At 33.2% G+C, this 21,671-nt stretch overlaps 1 protein-coding gene across 1 annotated transcript; it reads right to left on the reverse strand.

Annotated features, from left to right (window-relative positions):
• Positions 1 to 9,245: 9,245 nt before the first annotated feature.
• LOC129226689 (mucin-4-like) lies at positions 9,246 to 11,847 on the reverse strand. The gene is made up of 2 exons (XM_054861319.1): positions 9,514 to 11,847; positions 9,246 to 9,287 (listed from the first exon to the last, which is right to left on the reverse strand). The coding sequence occupies exons 1-2, from the start codon at positions 11,845 to 11,847 to the stop codon at positions 9,246 to 9,248; spliced, it is 2,376 nt and encodes a 791-aa protein (XP_054717294.1).
• Between the last annotated feature and the right edge of the window lie 9,824 nt (positions 11,848 to 21,671).

Here is a 21,671-nt window from a genome sequence, read left to right on the forward strand (position 1 = left end):
GTATGCTGTTAAGTTTTGGTCGCCTTATCCGAAGAAAGATATTTCTGTATTGGAAAGGGTTCAAAGAAGGGTAACTAGACTAGTAAGGGGACTTCCAGATTTTGATTATGATACCAGACTTAATAGGCTTAATATTTATAGCCTGTGGAGCAAAGGAGAGTCAGAGAGGACATGATTCTGTTATTTAAATTTATCAAAATGAAAGCTGTTAATGGATTAAATTTTTGCACGGAAAGCAGGACGAGGGGTCATTGTTTTAAGCTTTTTAAATCTCAGGCTAACTTGGAAATCATTAAAAACTACTACTTTAGTAGGGTGGTGAGTACTTGGAACAGCTTACCGGAAGAGGTGGTAACGAGCAGGGGGATGGATAGCTTTAAGAGGGCCATTGATATTCATTGTGGACTGGTAAATTGACTAGGACCAGCCTAGCTGAGCCCAGAGCCTGTTGCTGGTCGTCACATTTGTATTTGTATAAATCATAAAGGACTCCGATTTTCGCTTCATTAGTCGCTGCTAAAAACAGAATACATAAATTATGTTTTTCATCGGATTTAAAAATTATTTTACGCGTTATTAATTGCCAAATGCTGTTTTTTTTTATAAATTTCATATGGTTATTTTTCTAATGAATTCATGCATAATAAAATAAAAATACTACTAAAGAAATATTTAAGAATATGTCTACTGTATTATTTTTATTTTTGAAATGGTATTTTAATGTTTTTTTTAACAAAATTTAACAAATTAAATGTAACAAGCTATACCCTTGTGTAAAAACAAATTTATCTTGTGGGACCTTCTTATGGTAAATAATAAGTACAGGACATAGTATTTCTTCCTTTTCTCAAAATTTTAATCATTATCTTAATCTACATATTATGTAGTAAAGTGACAAAGCTATAGAAAAACTGCATTAATGGCATGAAAGTTGCATTTATGGGTTTAGGTTCGTCTACAAATGATGTCACGCTTAAAGGGGGGAGGGGGAATCATTAAAATGTGACAAGGGGAAGGGAGGGTGTAACAAAAAAAGTAACATCTTTTTTTTTCATTGAAAGTATGCCTGTGAAAAACAGCCTGACGCCGTGACATGTGATTAGGGGGGAGGGGGTAAGGTGAAGTGTGACACAAGGGGGAGGGGACTAAATTTGCTGAAAACAAGAATGTCATCATTTATTGACAGCTCCTTATCAACATATGCAGTCGCCTTTTTTTTATAGCTAATTTAAATTTTACCTGCAGTGGCAAAACGTTTCTCCACCTCTGTCTATTACTTTTACATTGATACTTTTGTGTTATAAAAAAAAACAACTAAGCCACATGGAGGGTACTGAGCGTATGACACTCAAACGGTGGTTAGGGAAATTGGACGGTGATTAAAGAAATTCCTCCTTTCTGTTAAAACGAAGGTTTCAGAAAGTTTGCGATGTTTATGTAATTTAAAAAATTAAAAAATAGAGAAACCCCACGAAGATAAATTTTACTGTCATTTTATAAGCTTTCAAAAGCAAGTTTTAAGTTACTGAATTTGTTTTATTTCTTTCAACAACCATTGGCCAAAGACTGTAGCCTCTCCCATTGTTTATTTGAATTGCGAGTTTATACATTAGGTTTTACCTTTTATTATTTTTTCTTTTATTTTTAAGCAGACGATATCTAAACCAAATCAAAAGTCTTATTTTTAACTTATCGTCTGCTACTAAACAAAAGTTAGAAGAAAAAAAAAAGGAAAGTAAAGTTCTCTACATTGATGAATGATGAGATTTTTTTTTTTTGCTGTGCTTCAAAGATACAAAATTCCAGAATATAGATTTAGAAACACCAACAAATTGTGGAATTTTAGCATTTAACGTTTGAAAAGAGATTGTAAGAAAATAGTGACTATTTTTCTAGAAAGTAAACTGCTTAGTTCTCTTTCTCAAGCCGCAAAACGAGCAAGTGAAATTGTGAGCGTATCCGTAATTCAGTATTAAATTATTTCATGGGCAATCAATAACTGAAGGTAAGCCAAATCTTAAACCACCAAATAGTATTATTCTTTCATAATCTACAATTCCTAATTATTATTTATGAAAACTAACAAAATTCAATAATGATTCCAATTTAGATACTACCAATATTCCATACTATTCTATCGAATTCTATCAACGATTCAATTGTTTTCCATGCTGATCGAAAACTGTGTTCATATCCGTGAATATGTTCGATCATATAAAATTGGTCTGTATTGGTAAGCATTTATCATCCTTTTGCACGGTCACGTTGATTACATTCTTACAGCCAATAAAAAAATTGCTTTTCTTTTAACTAAATGGAATTGTTCAACTGTAGCTCCTTGAAAGATAATAGATTTAATATGTGAGAAAACTTTAATCTTCCAGTAATAGGAATCAGAGAAAGAACTAGATCTTAGAATAGTAATTGATCAAAGCAATGGTCTTCTAGTTTGATATTCTTCGGTAATCAAATTTCACAGCAGTAAATATCTCTGAAGACGTGATTCATCTTAATTATAAGTGTTACTATTATTTTTAAGTTAAGTTCACTAGTTATACAGTAAAAGTTGGACAAAACGAAACTTGTTCAGCGACTGAAAATAGCCTTAGAACAATTAACATGTGAGGAAAATTGCGCGTTGGCATGAGTTGTTTTGTGATATAGGTGATTCTACTACTGTTAACTGTTGAGTTATGCAAAATGCATCAAAGCTCCTCTTCGCGCAGATCAATTTGCGTAGCTAAAAAGTGGGTGTTGTCATTCGAAAAATTCGAAACCATCTTACTGTACGCAACCGTGAGTAGTACTGCGTTGTTTAAAATCACCATAACCTCCAGCGCATATGTTTAGACAACCATACCTGATTCCTGATTGGTTAAGTGGAAAATCCAATATTTCTTCATATATGAAGTTTCTTTTGGATCAACCCCTCCCTGTACTATTAGAAAAAAAATGCAGAATACGTACAACGCTTAGGTATGTAAAATTCTTTGCTATCGATAGATTTCTTATTTTAAGAACATTCGAACGAAAACACACTATTCAAGTAAACATTATTGCCGTGTGCAGGTAAACGGCAGTATCTGCAGAAATGAGTTTTCGAGATATTTGAAGAAATGTGTGGTGGATTCAATACTAACAATAGGAAAATGTTGGAATTAGACGACTTTTTCGCGCTTTTTTTTTTCAGCGGAAACCAAATAAGTGAGCTTGTACAATACAGATAACGTACAATAGATGACAAAAATGTAAAAAAAAAAGAAAAATGAATAATTTGCCGTTACTGCCCTTTACCTGCACACGGCAGATTACATGTGCTATCGCACATGAAATATATATACTCCTAGAAACAAAGATTAACAGGATGTTGTACAGCAATCTGTCCTAAACTAGATAAGAAAACCAATTTGTTTTAGTTTTTGGCTAAATCACGTTCACATTTTCTTTAATATCAAGACGCACACACTTGATAAGCCAAGAAAGCTACCGAGACGCCACAAATGTAAGGACTGGTAATTTGCAAACATTTTTGAAAGGTGCGTGCATTAAATAAGGTTATGTAGACCACTAAGACCCCCACCCTCTTCCCCTTTTCGATGTAGGTTTGCAAAAATTTGCTAGATTTTGATTTTATCGTCATCAGAAAGCTTAACTGATGATAAAGCGTTATCAACAGGCAAAAGAGTAGCAACAGTTATCATAAGAGAGTCTTGCTGAAATTGCCTGGTTTTATTTTACAGTAAATTTTGTTTCTTCGTAGTTCACTGCAATTTACTAGTATAAAAAAGTTGTTGATAGAAAACCCAATTTGTGTAGTTGACGTATTTGAAAAGAAAAATATTACTGTATACTTTTGTGGCAACGCCAGATTATGTAAATTTGGCATCACGTGATATGCATCAAGAAGAAGATATAAACCTTGTCGCGACACGCAAGCGAGTTGCTTGCTATCACTTTACGTTTATTTCCTACATTTTTTTTTGTTAAGTATAATGTGTGCAATATTTTAGAACTCAAATAAAAGTAGATTCTATTTGTACGTAGTTGAGATTTCAGCTTATACATTTTAGCTACTTCAAATTCAAATACCCGCTACACTTTCATTTTTTTCCCTATGATTTGATAATCCCACTAGTAGACTTGTAGCCCAATAAGTGTATGACCAGTCTCCCAATGTGACGATTGATCTTTCTTCTTTCGATTGAAGTAATACGGAGTTGTATAATGTTTTTGAGTTTATCAGATGTTGATATGTTTTTACTAGAAAATCGCCCTTCAACGTATGACGGATGAAAATTGCTTCTATGTTTGAATGAAGCAATTGCCTCTTTGGTGATATTTTGATAGTTGAAATTTTAACCGTAACTCCAGTGGATTAACCCTAAACTGCAGTAGATAGCGTTCATTCTTGACCCGTTTTTCGTTTCTTCATTCCCCTGAAATGATCAAGTCTTACCAATAAAAGAGTTAAGTTACCGGATCCAGTTCAGCCTTTTCACAATAAAATCTTTCCCTGCATTTTAAACATTACTAAAACATACTATCAAATTATCATGCCGTGACGTGAGTTTCATTGTTGATGACGTCAGGAGCGTTACTCGAACATTGGTTATTATATATGAGGATAGTGACACACTAATGAATTTTCAATTTTTTTTAAATTTGGCTGTAGCTTTTGACGCTTTATCAAAGTTGTCCTTATTGGGACCCTTGTTGCTAATAAGCTCAACTCTCCCTTTTTCTTTTTCTTTCTTTTTTTTTCAACTGCTGACAGAGTTTGAATTTAAATATTCACATAGATTGATTTTTTTCTTATTTTTTATGCACGTCATTTGACGAACATACAAAAATTGGAGTCAATTGAATTATAAATGAGCAAAATATCAGGCCCTGTATCTTAGGTTGGCCCTATTTGGCACACTTGCCTTGGTACGTTTTAAATAAAATATCAAATCGTTCTTTCTTCATTTGAACACACTTTTATTGAAAAAACAGACTGTTTGTTAAGAAATACGAACAGAAAAATGTTATAATTTGAAAAACATGAATCAAATAAATAAAAAAATAAATAAACATATTAATAAATAAATAAATAAATATATTAATAAATAAATAAATTAATTAATAAATAAATAAATTAATTAATAAATAAATAAATATATCAATAAACAAATAAATAAATATATTAATAAATAAATAAATGAATGTATTAACAAATAAATAAATATACAAGAAAATAAATGAATAAATAAAATTTAACTCAGATCATGAGTTGCGCAAACGAAGAAGAAACAAATCGCAATGTGCAAGCATTGCTTTTATGGCCATATGCAATAACAGTCATCAAGTGCTTCAAACACACTCCGAAAAATATTACCCAGAGAAAAAATCAGTTTTCGTAATATTCTTCATACTTCTTCACATCTTCCAATTCCTTATTAATAGCTTCAATAAGGGGCTCTTCAAAAGCTTTCGCGAAAGTCCTTTTAAACACAGCTATCAGCATCTGAGTAAATCCTCCAACAAAATCATCCAGTGGTCCCATTCCCGAAAACCTAACTTTAACATTATCCATAGAGGATATCTTTAAAGTTTCCACTCTCGTAGAGACCAGGGACCTGGCATAAAGTACTTGAGCTCGAACATTCGAAACGGACACATTGACGTCACCATGTAACGTCCTCAATGGCATTTCCATTTGCCACTTGTACATAGCTTTGACGTAACTCACTCGCAGGGGAACACTGACCGTGTAATTGTCTTTAGAGAAACAACTGATGTCAGATGAGTTGGATCGTTTCAGGGACTGTAGTCCGGAGAGTTTACCTTCATAGAGTTGGAAGCGACCTTGCCTGTTTGGCAATGATAATAACGTTGGTAGCTTAGATTTCGCGCTTGTCAGAATTTCGTCGACGTAAGCATCCGTGCGGTTTCGTGGTAAAGTGCAAGGTGAAGTGTCTCCTTCACCTGAAAAGGGAATAGATTTTATTAGTAATCGATGCGTAATGCCAGCACCTTGGAGCATTTTTTTCCCCTGCGTTCATATGAGCTTGCGGATTTAAGGGGAAAAAAAATTGTTTACTTGGGGTTTTTTCCTCTCTAATCACATTTAGTATTTTTTAATGATCTTTTGAGCTTGATTAAGGATGTAGTAATTAATTTGTTGCCCCTTATTTTTTACTAGCGACACCCGCACGGCTTCGCCCGTAGTAGAAAATTAAAAGATCATTTGGTTCGCCTGTACATTTACAAATAATGAATGATGAGTTTCTTGCGAATATCTTATGTTAATTTGCTCGTCCATGTTATGGTAATTTTCTCGTCCGTGTTATGGTAATTTGCTCGTCCATATTTTGGGAATTTACTCGCCCACGCCCATGTTGTGGTGATTTGCTCGGTATTTCTGCAGAGGAATTAAATCCACCAGTGGTGGCATAAATTGGAATAAAAAGAAAAACAAAACTGAATTTTTGTAAAATCGCTTCGAGGTGCACACCCCTATGCTGCCAACTAATTTTGTGCCAAATTTCATAAAAATCGGTCGAAAGGTCTAGGCGCTATGCGTGTCACAGACATCCAGACAGAGATCCAGACTTTCATTATTCCAGAAATCCAGACTTATTATTAGTAAAAAGTACTTATAGCAATCAGTGCATAAGGCCTCGAGGCAACTTAGTTGAATCAACTTTTGAACGGGTGGTTATTAGGAAGTGTAACTAGATAGAAAACTGAAGGAATGGCCTGTCACCCTTCCGTCCCTTCCTGCGTGGTGCGCTTGCACATCAGGCAGGCACATGTGCTGCTACCATTCTCATCCCGATGACTGGAATCAACTTTTTAACTCATTGCACTCATCAGGACATGGCTAAGCGTTTGCTCTGACCACGATTAAACTAGTTGAGAGTCAATTCCGTTCAGTTTTAACAGCGGTGTAGAGTAGTTGCTCCAATAAATTAGGCTTGTTAGAAGAAGAGTTCATTCAACTAAGTTGCTTCGTGTGAAGACAACATAAAACGTCAGCTAAATAGTTGACAGGCAACTTTTTTTTGAAAAGTATTAACTGTCTCGTGTTTATTAAGCCTTAAGCTTGAGGTCAGATGAAAAAAAATTGTTCCGTGGTATTATTTTTTCAAATGAAATATTAAGGCATAACGCACCTATTAGAAATTTTTTGCGATGTTTTGAATTTGAAGATGGATGAAAAATAAAAGTTTTTTTTTTAGTAGTAATTATTGCACATACAGGGGTGCCCACCTAGGGGGGGGGGGAGGGTGGCGCAGACTGCGCAAGACGATTTCAATGGCGCAGACTGCGCCATTGAATTTTTTTTTTTGGGGGGGGGTGTTTTTCTCGTTTTGGCGAGGGCTCTTGCTTTTGAGGGGAGGTTCTTTGCAATATTGCGGTGCACCCTTGGTCTTAGGGGGGTACCCCCGGCATATATCGTCGCCTCAGAGCAACACTCAGACATCTGATCCCAGGAATAACACTAAGATATCCTTCTGTTGCTCTGAGGCGACGATATTCTAGCACCTTGGAACATTTTTTACAGATTATTTGAGCTTAAGATAATATAAGAAGTTATAATTTGTGGTCTCCTGTAACAAGTTTGGATTTGAGTTACTTTGCTTCGTTCTCCTCTGTTTCGTCCGCCTAAATATTTTAGAAACATAAATTTGGTACATATGGTAAGACAAACAGTTATATTTAGATAAAGCTCTAGTGTGTCAGTATTGTTGTTATCTTAGTTACTGTTGTTAACTAATTCAGCGTTAGTTCATTTAAATAATTAAAGTACTCTATGTTTTTTTTCCCCTTAAATTTCATTTGGTTGACTTTTTAGTGAATGACAGTAATTTCAACTTTCTACAAAAGTTTTTCGAGCAGTAAGAAATTAGTTTTTAGCCAACGTTTTTAACTAATGGAAAAGAGTCATTTAAATGTTAGCATTTATTACGTCATTCGATTTACTTAAATTTTCGCAATGGGGTTGTCTCCATTGGTCAAAAGTACTGCTTTTAGTCACTGAAGTTGATAGAATGAACAAAATAATAATAATAAAATAACATGGAGAGAGGAAAATCTTTTATTTTCAAAACGTTTAATTTTAATTTATTTTTTAAAGTGTCCGATTTTTCAAACAAGGCGTGGTCTTTATGTCGTCGCAAGTGATGAACTTTGGCGCGCTGAATGCTTACACTTGCTGTCTACCGCGTTTCCAGCTTATGACAATTCAGAAGCGAATTAAATATTGTGCTCTACGCTTACTATCATCCATATCGTTGCGAATACATGTGAGTAAAGTGAAGAATTAATTATTGCGCTCCGCGTTTCTGGCACCAGTGAATGATATTTCATCACTTGTGATGTCATGTGCAGAAGCATAAAAATCTAATCAAATCGGTGAACAGATTAAAATATTTTTTTAAAATATTAAACTTTGTCAAATTATTTAAAAAATGGTCAAATCCTATGTTTTAATCATGCTCTTTCAGAAACAAATACTTTTAAAATTTCGGAAACGACCCCATTACAGATTGTAAGTAATGCCGTAAGGTCAGCGTCAGTCAAATTCAAATCCCGGCAGAGAGTTTCAGTGCTAATGTGTTTGCTACAATTCACTTGATTGCCCATTTATTAAGGGGAAAAGAGCCTATGAAGAAAGAAAAACTTTTCGAATGTTTAACAGTAAAAGATTAAAAATTATATATCCAATAGTTTCTACAAGATGCATGTATTAAGTTAAAAATTAAAATGTCAAAAAGTCTCTCAATGATTCAATAGAAAACTGATGTATAGAGTAGCCTCAGATAAAATGTATCAACACGATAAAGGTAAATGTGCAGAAGTTAAAGACATGTATAAACAAATTCGAAATATTTTACCTGCTAACTGATCTGGAGTGAAAGTGGGGACATCTGTTCCTTTTATGGTTGAAATTTTGTCGTCTGAAGATGTGACAAAAGTTGAAGAATCAGTTGATGCAAGATGAGTGGTACTTGTCCAAGAGTTTGCGCCATGTCCTTCGGTGATGTCCGTGGAAGTTAAATTTTCTTGCATTAAGCCACTCCCTTCGGACTCGAGTGTTGTAGAATGAGCATGGGAAATCAGATCACTTTCTGTGGTTGTGGTAAATTCAAGAAATTCTGCTGTCTCAGTTACAGAAGAGTTTAATTTACTTTCCAATGATGCAGTTGATGGAAATGAAGTGATTTTGGTAGTGAGTTTTTCTTCTGTTTCCGTAGTTGTCAGTATTGCAGGCTCGTTGATGTCGCTGTCATCTGTGATGTCTGTGGAAGTGAAATTTTCTTGCATTAAGCCATTCCCTTCGGACTCAAGTATTGTAGAATGAACATGCGAAATCAGATCACCTTCACTCTCTGTGGTTGTAATAAATTCGTGAAGTTCTGCTGTCTCAGTTGCAGAAGAGTTTAATTTACTTTCTAGTGAAGCAGTTGATGGAAATGAAGTGATGTTGGTAGTGAGTTTTTCTTCTGTTTCCGTAGTTGTCAGTACTGCAGGATCGTTGTTGTTGCTATCATCTGTGATGTCTGTGGAAGTGAAATGTTCTTGCATTAAGCCACTCCCTTCGGACTCAAGTGTTGTAGAATGGACATGTGAAATCAGATCGCCTTCACTCTCCGTGGTTGTGGTAATTTCGTGAAGTTCCGTTGTCTCAACTGCGGAAGAGTTTAAATTGCTTTCCAATGATGCCGTTGTTGGAAGTGAAGTGGTGTTAGTTGTTAGTTTTTCTTCTATTTCCGTAGTTGTCGGTATTGCAGTTTCGTTGTTGTCACTATCATCTATGATGTCTGTGGACGTGAAATTTTCTTGGATTAAACTAATCCCATCGAATTCAAGTGTTGTAGAATGAATATGTGAAATCAGATCACCTTCACTCTCTGTGGTTGTGGTAAATTCGTTAAATTTTGTTGTCTCAGCTACAGAAGAGTTTAAACTACTTTCCATTGATGCAGTTGTTGGAAGTGAAGTGATGTCAGTGAGTTTTTCTTCCATTTCTGTAGTTGTCAGTATTGCAGGTTCGTTGTTGTCGCTATCATCTGTGGTATTTTCCGTTTGATCCTGATGGTCTGAGGCACTGGGTTCAACAGTTATGGTAGTATTGTATGGAATTTCTTTTTCAGATTCGGTTGATGCTCGTGTTGAATGTATCAATTTAGAGAAAGATTCTTCATCGTACCCAGTGTTTTCTGTTGGAAGAATAATCTGTTGTGTTGTGTGAACTTCATTGACTTCGGCTGCCAAAGATAAAGAAGATGCCTTTTCTGCCTCTGAAGCAGAAACTACAGTGTCTGTAAAAGAATCATTCTTACCTACAGTGCTTTCCGTTGATGTTGCATTTTGCATAGATTCAAAGTCATTGATTTGAATTGTTGAAGAAGTTAAATTATTTTCCGTACTTATTTCTCGTACGTCAGTGGGTGTTACAGTAGTAAATACTGTTCTGTCAGAAGTTTCTCTAGAGGTTACGCTTTCAATAATTGTGCTTGTATGTGTTGTTTCAAAATCATGAACTGCAATTGCCGAGGAAGTAAAGTTAAGCGGCATATTTTTCTCAAGTTCTAAAGATGTCACTTCTTCTGCAAAAGATTCATTGTGGAAAGATATAGTTTCTTCAACATTTGCACTTTCTAATGTTGCTTCGTCATCCCTGGTGGGAAGAATTGAAGGTGAGACATCATTTTGGGACGAACTTCCGGTTTCTGAAGACAACATTGTTTGCAATATTTCCGTGGCAAAATCATTTTCATATTGTATATGTGTTGTATTTTCGGTAGATGTCCAGCTTCTTTGAGTTGATACAAAATCATTCTTCTCTTTCATGTAGGTTGTACTTCCGATAGACGTCCAGTTTGTTTGAGTTGATTTAAAATCGTTTGTATGATCTGTTGTTGGAGTATGGTCATAAGGATGCTTTGTGTACAAGAATGGCACCGTTGTATCTGTTAATTCTGCGGAAGAACCATTCTCATGAGATGAAATTCGATCAGAAACATTGCTCCACTGTGTGGGTTTTTGATTATTATTTGGAACTTCTGAAGAAATTAATTGGTTAAACATATTTATATCAACGTTATCAAACGTTGTTGATGAATGGATCTCCATTACAAATGGTTCACTTTCATAACTTAAAATTTTTGTTGCAGTACTTTCTTTTTGAGTGGATTTATATAAATCACTTTCGATTGTTTCTGAAGTAGTTTCCGAACTTAGCGAAAAATCTCCGTCTCTGTTTGCGTCGGAATCTGTGATTTCAGAAACTAATATTTTATGTTCCGTACTATTTGTTGAACTGTTGAAGAGTTCATTAATGCCTTCTGAATCAGTAGATGTGCTATTATGAACTTCTACAAGTGATTCAACTTCTTCAAAACTGTTACTAACCGAATTGGTATTCCCTGAAACTTGGTCAGATAGTTGATCATCATTTGAAGAAGAATAATTACCTTGGACGAATCCCGTTTCACCAGCTTCATCCTTGATTATAATCGATGGGACGGGTACTATGAGTATGATATTTTCTGTTTCGGAGGAATGTTCCTTGCTAGTTTCCGATTGATTGTTCAGCATCAAAGAATAGTTTTCAGATGCAAGTTCGTTCTTTGTAACCGACTGAATCCTTTCATCATCAGTTTCAGATTCCAAGACTATTTCTGTAGAACTACTGTAAGTACCTGTTGAGTAGCTTTCGTGGCTAAACGGAGCCGGTGTACTTTGTGCGAGAGATTCCAAGTATTTTGAGTTGTTTCTGTTCGAAGGAGATTGATGTAACAACGGAGAATGTTCTTTCTTTTGAGTGTCAGTCGATTGACCTTTGACGAATTCCATTATCTGTTTTATACCATTTCCTGATTCCTTAACTGATGACGCTTTGTTCGAGTTTAACGATATTGAGTTGATTGCTGAATCAATAGTTGTAATGATTACGAAAGGTTTCGTTTTGCTTGAGGTAGTATTGAATGCTGCATTGTAAGCACGAGAGTTATAAGGTATAGCTGAGATTAGGTTCAACCTTAGAAATGCAACTGCTAATGTAACAGTTATCCAAAAGTTTGCTCGCTCCATTTTCAATGAAGTATTCTGAAAAATAAATTAAAATAATGTAAAACATACACTAATAAATCATTCTTGGAACTATTTTTAGCAATCAAGATTGTTGTTCTTGATTGGCCGAAGCCTTGACTGATGATTTATTTGTTTTGTGTGTAATGGTAATCATTAACCTGTGAAAGAAAAAAAAAGACGTAAATATTACAAATTCATTGGGTACTTGCGCTAAATAAAGCCATGTAGACCAATAGGGCCAACATCCCATCTTTTTATAATAAAGTATCAAAAAACTGCTAGATCGTGATTTTATTTTCATCAGAAAGCCTAACTAATCATAAAGCGTTAATATCAAACACTCATCAATAGACAAAAATGTAGCGACAGTTATTACAAAACTAGCCACCAAGGCGGCTACATTAGCCGCCCTGGCTGAACGGCTGGTTGGTGTACACCGCCTTCGGTGGTTTTCAGGGGATTCGCTTCCACTTGCAACCTCTGGCGGTGCATTAATTCATGAACAGTACATTTGAACAGTTTTCAGCGCGGCAGTCGAACGGTTCCTCTAGAACCGTTCCATTGCCAGTCTACCTTGCACCTCTTAACCATTAACTCGAACCATTCAAAGATCGAAACACTTCTGCTGAACGCAGAAAAAGAGAGAGAAATTTTAAGCCACAGGAAAGTGAGACCATAATTTTTCAGAGGCGAGAGGCAGCTTTGGGGAGAAGATATGAGGAGGGAAACCGGCACATTGCTAATAATCGACGCGACGTCAAACGTCCTTGATAATTGAGGTTTTAAATAATATTTCATCTGATTAAAGTTGTAGAAAAACGAAAACTACCTGAATATGATGTCCGAAAATTTACGAATCTATCGATACTTGGTTCGATTGTCAATTCTCTGGCATTCGGAAGAAGTTAGAGTAACATACATAAATATATAGATAGATATCTACAAATAGTTTTAAGTATTTGAGATAGTCATGTCAAAATTGTCGGATTTTATTGTACAGTAAATTTTGTTTCTTCATGGTTCAATATAGTTTACCAGATAGAAAAGTTATTTATTGTTTTAGAAAACCTAGTTCATGTAGTTGACGAATGCAAAAAGAAAAATGTCTATATGTACCATCATTTTTTCTGTGATTTGATAATCCTAGGAAAATAGACTGTAATCCAATAAGGGCATGATTGGCATTATTAGGACTCCGGTGTCCTTAATAAGACACTGAAGGACTGGGTGTGATCTACGTATACTGCACATGTGTGCAGGAACTGTGCGCAGGAGTGACCAAAAAAAATAGAAAATAAAAACTTATCAGTGCCCCGAACGTAACGATTGATCTTTCTCCTTTCGATTGAAGTAAACATGGAGTTTTTTCATAATGCTTTTCAGTTAATCAAATGTGGTTTAGTATGTTTTTATATTGACAGGAATTAAATTTCAAATTTATTTAGTTCACATTTGTGCTTTTTGGCAATTTTTCAGGCTTAAATTTTTATACGGAATTTTTATACTTTTTTTTTTGATTGAGTCATTCGAAGAAAATACAAAAATTCGAGCCAATTGAATCGTAAATGAGCGAGATATTAGGTCCTAAACTTTATATTGGCCTTATTTAGCGCACGTAATCTTATATTTTGCAATACTAGATCTTTTGGTGAAATTTAAACTTTCTTAAACTGTAATCAAATTAGGCGCAGATCTAAAACATTTTTGGGCCCCTGTGAAAAATCTAGAGGTACCCCCCTCCCCTCCACCCTCTTCTTTCGAAAAAGAAAACTGTCTTTTTGAGTTAAGAGAGTTTATTATTTCATTTTTTCTACTTCACATTTAAAATTATTTGCTTTAATGTTTTGATTTATCTCTACATAGTATAAAATGAAGTCCCCAAAAAGCGTCTGTGTGTTTGAACTCGCAAAACTCGAGAACTACTCGGTCGATTTTGCTGCAATTTTCAGTTTGTTCCTTCAAGTCCTGAGAATGTTTGCAGACCAGTTCGAAAGCAATTCGATGAATAGTTCTTTTTTTTATTATAATTTAGGCCCAATTTTCACATTAATTCCCGAATATGGGGGTGAACAATTACTCGCAAATAGTAAAATTGCATATCGTTGGAAAGGGAAGAATTTTCCGCGTTCTACGCAATTTGTTCCAATGCTCTAACTTAATTGCGGCGGGAGTTTTTTACGTTTTTAGCTCGATTTTTTTTTTAGGCTTAGCTGAAATTTAGGCACTACTTTCTTCATTAAATCCACCAATAAAAAGTGAAGGAATTGTCCCACAGTTTTCGTTTTGATTCCATTGGAAAGAGCTGCATTTTTTACTCCAGATCTAACTCGACCTAAGGTCGAAATATTAACCCTCTATCTCCATTTGAAAAAAAGTTACAAGCGAATTAAATGAATTTCAAAAATCTGTTCTCTATTCAAGTTTTTAACCATTTTATTTTGCGTTTCCACGGTAACGCTTTTTGAATCCATAGTTTACTTCCATCTTTCTCATTTTCAATTCTTAAACTTATTTTATTTTGTGTTTCCATGGTTACGCCTTTTAAATCCATCTTTTTCATTTTATTTTAATTTCTCAAAAGTATTTTAGTATCTGTCGTCATTGTTTGGCGAGACAATTTTGCATGGTGTTCTTTTTTCTTTCACTTAATCCTGGTTATTGAAGATACTTCACTTGATGCAACTGTTTTTTTCAAGGTAGACCGAGCAAAGCCGGGCAACGCAGCTAGTTATTTATATTTTACTGTTTTTTGACTGGTTGTCTAAGCCTAAGCTCTTATGGAGGAGTCTGCTTTTTTCCCCTCCTGCTTTTCTGTAATTCGTTTTTTCTTTTTCCCTCTCATTTTAGTAGTTTTTTTTTTTTTTCTTTTTTTCTTTTTTGAGCTTATTTTGTAACTCTTTTTACTAAAAATTAAGTACAAAACCCACAGCCAAACATAGTTTTCATCACAGAATTTAACATTGTACTTCTTTCTCTTGGAGTTTTAAAATCTTTAACTCTCTACTCCGACTCAAAATCAGTCCGAATGCGACTCCGAGTCTTTGAATTTAAAACCTTCGACTCCTGACTCCGACTCCTTTTCCCCAAAATCAGATCGACTCGGCGACACCGCAGCCCTGGTTTTTACTGTGAAATAATTTTTCATTCATGTATTCTATTTTTGGCAACGGAAAATAAAGCAAAATTCGGAATCTTATGTTTCAACAGAAAGAGCTCTGCAGGCTTTTTTTTTTTTTTTTTTTTGATAGTGGTGCTTTTTGTTTTATAAAGTAGACATTTTACTATTTTTTATTTATTTTTTAAAGTATGTGTATCTATTTATTTATTTTTTTAATTATTTTTTGGCAACGGAGGAAAAATAACGTCCAGGGGGCTTTATTTTTACAGAAAACAAAGTGCTTTAGAACCAATTTTTTCCCTTTGATATAATAAATTAATTTAATGAGTGAATGTGTTATTGTGCTGTGAATGGTTGTCTACCCTATAAATGGACATTTATGGCATGTGTGTACTGTGGAAGTCGAACTGTACACCAAATTACGGTACAGTTGGAAAAGTGAATCAGCGCACCTCAGTCCAGCTGGGACAAAACAACTACAACATATCTATTTCATCAGATGAGCGAGGAATATTTTGTTTCTTGAAATTCGCATAAAATGTTACAACGGTGTGTTTGACATAATTTGTAGTCTTATAGTTAATTTAGAGAATATTGATTAGATACTATAAAATCAATATTGGCATACGGGAAAGTAGACTCTTTTAGTTCTGGACGAAACTTCTTGTCTTATATGACTGTTCTGCTAGAAAAAATTCAATTTATTTTAAATTACTATCTGCGTCTACGTTGGGGTCGACCCAATTTTTTTATATGTGTCACAATATGAAGTAAATTGGGAAAACTTTGAATTTTAGCTATAAAAGCTTATGGGCCATTCCACGAAAAAGTCAACTCATTGTTCCTCACGTAACGGTTCTTATATTTCATTGCAAAGTAATAATTTTAAATGGTAATGGCCAAATTTTTTTGCTTAAGAGATCACACAATAAGTTTATAATTTGTTAAGCAGAAAAAAATTGCCTGACAAAATGACCGTTTTCCGTGTAATTGTCCTTATGATGATAGAGTAGTTACGTATTAAGTACACTCGTGATTGGTATCAACTTATTAACTGCATATTGCGGATCATTTGAAAAAAATATAAATGTTAAAACTTTCTGAGAAGAAATCGTGTTGAAAAATCAATAAAATCAATTTTAATCAATTAAATTAGTCAAGTTATTCAACTTTAAATTCGCAGCCTTATTAGTTTGTTATTGAAACATGAATTTCTTATTATATGAAAAAAATTTGCAATTGCATAGTATCTGGATATAAAATTTATAATTATTCTTAACACTCTTAGAGTGGTTGAAAAAAACCTTTATGATGAATGAAATTAGCCTAAAATCATTCCAATAAATTTGCTCGTCATTGCAAAATATTAATTGCACACTGCACATTACTTGTATTTGATTGCCTGACAACTTTCAATACGTAAAACTAGTAAAGAATTTTTAAAAATTCTTAAAATCATAAAAGTTTTCCTGTATGATGAGTTCTGTTAGTCAAAGATACTTTTAGTAAATTTGTTTACCATTGCTACACTTATTAAAAACTTTTATTTTAGTCAAATGGCAAGATTTCTTATTTCAGGAAAAAATTATATCATCATTTTCAATTGTTCAATGGGGATTACAAATTTCTACTGGAAGAAATATACCTAAATTTCTAAACTTTATTTCGAGTTAAGTTAAAGATAATTTTTGTAACTTTATTTTTCAATCCCACATTAACAGTATGATGCGTATCACCTAGTATATGGGTCATTTTTCGAAAAGTGTAACTTTTCTGTCACACGCTTTTTAAAAGTAAAAACTTTAAGCAACAATTTACTTAACAATGCTTTTTAATTTCATCAAAAATATATCTATTTAAACCAGCCGGCAATTTTTTAATAATAATTTTTATTTTATTATATTTTTGGTTCACAACATGTGAATTCTCACCTCCATGGCATGTCACACACCTGGTGTGGCTGTTTATGTTGCTTAATAACTTGTTTAGTTAAAAGTATATAGGGTTGGTTGGGGTAAGTGGGACCTTTTTTGAGAAGAGTTCGATTTTGAAACCTTATACAAAAGTTTTGAAACAAAAAAATTTAAACTTATTGTCTTACTATATCTTGGACATTATTAATAAACAAAAGTTCATCATTATTTTCTAAAATAATGCTTTAAATAATCTTAACGATTATATTTTGCCACAAATCGGATTGGTGTCCCACTTACCCCATGTAAGGGGTAAGTGGGTCACCCCCCTTTTATTTATATTTAAATCAAGCATATCTAAAAAAGAGATAAGGGGGGTCTTACATGATAAAGTATCTATGTAAATTTTTAGTGTGAATTTTTTTTTTAATGCATCCATTTATGAGATATTTACTGTCTTTTAAATCTCTATCACGGAAAATTTAAAAACGAAAAACAAAATAATTTCATTTTGTGAAAATTATTGAAATCCTATAGGTATATATTTTACTTTTACGTATAAAAGTGTGTTTGATGAGCGTAATACAGTTGATTAAGATCAATTTGAGTAAATTAGCTAAAACTATAAGTTGAAAAAGAGTTTGGAAACACTAAATGACTGCATCTATGTAAAGTTGGAAAATCTAATGAAGAACCATTATCGCTTCATCCTTAGTAGTTATTAAAAGATCATTTTCACTATGCCAATAAAAAGTGCCAGTATTTCTATAACTCAACAGTATTTTTAAATTTTTATCATCAACTTCCACATTTAGACCTACTTAAATCTTAATGATTTTCTTTCATGTATGTTTCACAAATACATAATCATCAGCTTTAGCAGTTTTTATAGCTGAACTATCAATTCCTACTAAGTCATCATAGTTTTCTATTTCACTAATACAAATATTTAGTCAGAGTTGCTTTTGATTTTGAAATCCCCATTATTATACGGGGACCCACTTACCTCTTATAGCAAAAATGTACGGAATAAGTGGGACCCCTCCTCTTAAACACTTATTAATAATATTTTATACAAAAAATTTTGTTGCTGTACGAACTTTAAGTTAAACTATACGTGAAAAATAATTTTATTAAAAAAATTCTAAAAAGTAATCTGAAAACACTTCTTTGAAAAATGTTGCTTGAACTTAAAAAAAAAAAAATTTTTTTAGATTTTTTTTTTTTTTTTTTTTTTTTTTTTTTTGATTAAGTACTATGACCTAGAAAAAAATTCCACGAAACCCAAATATGTGCAAAACCAATCATTGTGATGAAATTTAACATGATCAGTGCAAAAAAGTCTGAAAACTTGATCCATATTTCAATTTTAGGGGGGTGACCCATTTACCCCAACCAACCCTACTTATTTATTTATTATTCCTTTCACAAGTGTCTCAAATACTAATTATTTAAGTATATTTAATTTTTTAATATTGTGTTTCAGTTCGTTTTAGTAGGATAAGGAGTCATGTCACACAATAAATTCTCACCTCCGTTACTTAAACACAAAATGCCATTCCTCATTAGGACGTGCCAATAATGACATCAAATTTTATTTTCCATGATATAAGGGATCCCCCTTGTTTATTTTCAGCCATGAAGAAGTTGTGAGATTTTTGTGGGAAAACAAGAAGATAGATTTTGTTTTAAAAACTAAGTGTGGTTATTGTGACTTCTCACCTCCGTGAACTTGAATTTCAGAGATGTAAATTAAAGTTAAAAAAAAAAAAAAGTGAGCACGTTTTCATGTGCAGATTGTAGCAACGAAGAAAAAAAATATTTCCTTGAAAAATGTATCCATTAGGCCTATATTAATGAAAAATTCCTCACCTCCTTGAATCTCACCTTCGTGACGGACCTTATCAATGTCATTATTTCTGAGGTGAAAATAAATGATGGAGGGGAAATACATCAATCTTAGGCATTCGACCAGTATTATAAATTGATAGTATATTCTCAAATTTACTAAATACTATTTTTAACACACATTTGAACTAAAAGGATAACTACTAATTAAGCCTTATTTTAATTAAGAGATCCTAATATTAGATTCCCACTAATCTTTAAAATAACTCATTATTGCACAATTAACAAAATTACTACTTTGATATTAAATTGGGCTCGAATTTTAAACATTAATTTTTTTTTTAATTGCCATGAACAAGGCAATTTTTAATTTTTTTATTTATAATTAAAATAATTGGAACTTAGCTGGGCTATTGTTTATGGTTACTTCTAATAGGTAACACTTTCATGTAAGAATGAAAAAAAAAAAGAAAACTAAAGGTTTCGAAATTGAACAATATTTGCGTTCAAAAGTTAAATTTTCTGAGGAATGACCCATATACATGGTTGCATAACACCAATCTGCAAAACTTTCAAGCAATAGAAAATTTTTGAAAATCACCAAAAATTTCCTTTGTAATCTGTCAAATCAGTTAAAAATAGATTTGGTTTGTTTATCTTTGATACATTAATTACATTTAGCATATAACACGTACAGTTGCGAAAAATCTTATATGAAAAAGTTTAAAACATTCAAAAAACTTTAAATCTTTCTTATTATAGATCGTTTTAGTTGATTTGCTATCATTGGCATATTAACTGCACTTTGCGCATTGCTTATATTCGACTGCGTGATGTATGTGCAATATATTAAAGTATTATTCAAAAGTTCTGAAAATCACTAAAAATTAACTTTATAAACAGTCAAGTTAATCAAAGATCGTTTTAGGAAATTTGTTTATCATTGATAGATATTGATTTCATGCTGCATATTACTTGCACAGTTGAACAATATATTTGTGAAAACGTTAAATCATCTTGACACCTTTTAAAAGAATTTCAAAGCTCTCTCAGCCAGAATTCTCGGCCAGAAGTCACCCAGACCATTTATTTTAGAGAGTTTAAGTGAGTTTTTTAAACAGGAATTAATTCAACTTTCTTTGTTTAAATACTGTATAATAGTTCCTCTCAGATCAAGCAAATGTGGTTTTTTTTTTCCATTTTGTAGTCGTATTCAGTAAACAGTTAAAGTTAATTTTTCTAAAAAATGTAATAAAATATTATGACGTTATGCACTGTATAGTGTATGCTATGTTCATGATGCATAAACTATTTCATTCGGTTAAATGGCACACTATTTTTCTAAGTGGTATTTTCTTGGGTATTTTCGAAAATCCGAACAATTTGAAAATCCGAACTACCTATGATCCCAATTAGTTCCGATTTTTGAAATTCTACTATATGTGCAATATTCTTAAGCATTGAAAACATTTTTTTAAATCATTAACAATTATCTTTACCATACGGCAAGTTAATCAAAGATCGTTTTAATAAGTTTGTTTACCACTGACACATTAGTTGCATATTGCGCATTTATTATGTAGGTGTGCACAATAGCAACCATGCATGACACGCAAAACACAGTGGTACTGTGCAAAAACATAAAAGCACTCTAAAAATTCTGAAAATCATAAATAATTACCTTTACGATGAGCCAAATTGGTCAAAATATCTTCTCCTAGTCAATCGCTACACACATCACGCGAAAGAAAAAAATATTTTAAAATTCAACAAATCTCCAATTCCTCGATACAACGAATACCGCTTCCATCCGTGAACTGTCGCATCTTCCGTTATTTCACGGACATCCTTCGCAAGGTCATAACCTGGGAGAAATAGCCGCGAGAAGTCTTCACTCAGGCCAAACTCGAAGAAAAGAGGTGAGATCCCAGACAAACAGCATTATCACCCCAAGAAGATACTTTTGAGCAGCTTCTGAACAACTACGTCACGAATAGAGGCAACCGATTTTTTGTCACATTTGACTCCTGGCTAAAAGAAGACCGACCTTTCCGTCTGTTTGTTTAATTTGAATGATAAGTTTGCATGCGTCTGTCATTGTCACATGGAAAAATAGCATGCCCAGAGGTTTGTTCGCGTCACGCGTCCGGAAAATGTATTGAATTTCGTTTTGATTTATGAGGTGTTTTTCAATGTTGGCAGAAATTAGATTCAGTCTGGTAGTCTGAGGCAATGTAAATAAAAACACTAAATTGATTCTTTCTTTCTCTCTCTTTCATTATTAGTTTTATATTTTTTCACACTAGCTTGTTATACATCGTCTCCCAAGTCAAATCAAGATCACATCTCCCTAGGCCAGCGATTCTCAACCAAGGATCTGGTGGAACAGCACTGGTCCGCATAGCAGAGGAATTTTAAATCGATCCTCAGAGATTTTTTTCTCGTTCAACTTAAAAAAAAAAAAAAATCCTTACTCGAAACAAAGGAAGAAAGAAAAGGAAAAGTATAATAATAATATCTATATAATATTTTTAGCAGAAATTTATGATTAATTTTTGTATTTTTTTATGATTTTTCAAAAAAAGGCTTATTACTTCTGTGTAATTGTTACAATAATTGCTCATCTTATCATATAAAAATTTTTTGGCACTTCTTAAAAACCATGTAAAGTTACATTTATACATTTATTTATTTATTTGTTGTTGCCA

The sequence above is a fragment of the Uloborus diversus genome, chromosome 7, assembly GCF_026930045.1.
Source record: "Uloborus diversus isolate 005 chromosome 7, Udiv.v.3.1, whole genome shotgun sequence".
Taxonomy (NCBI): domain Eukaryota; kingdom Metazoa; phylum Arthropoda; class Arachnida; order Araneae; family Uloboridae; genus Uloborus; species Uloborus diversus.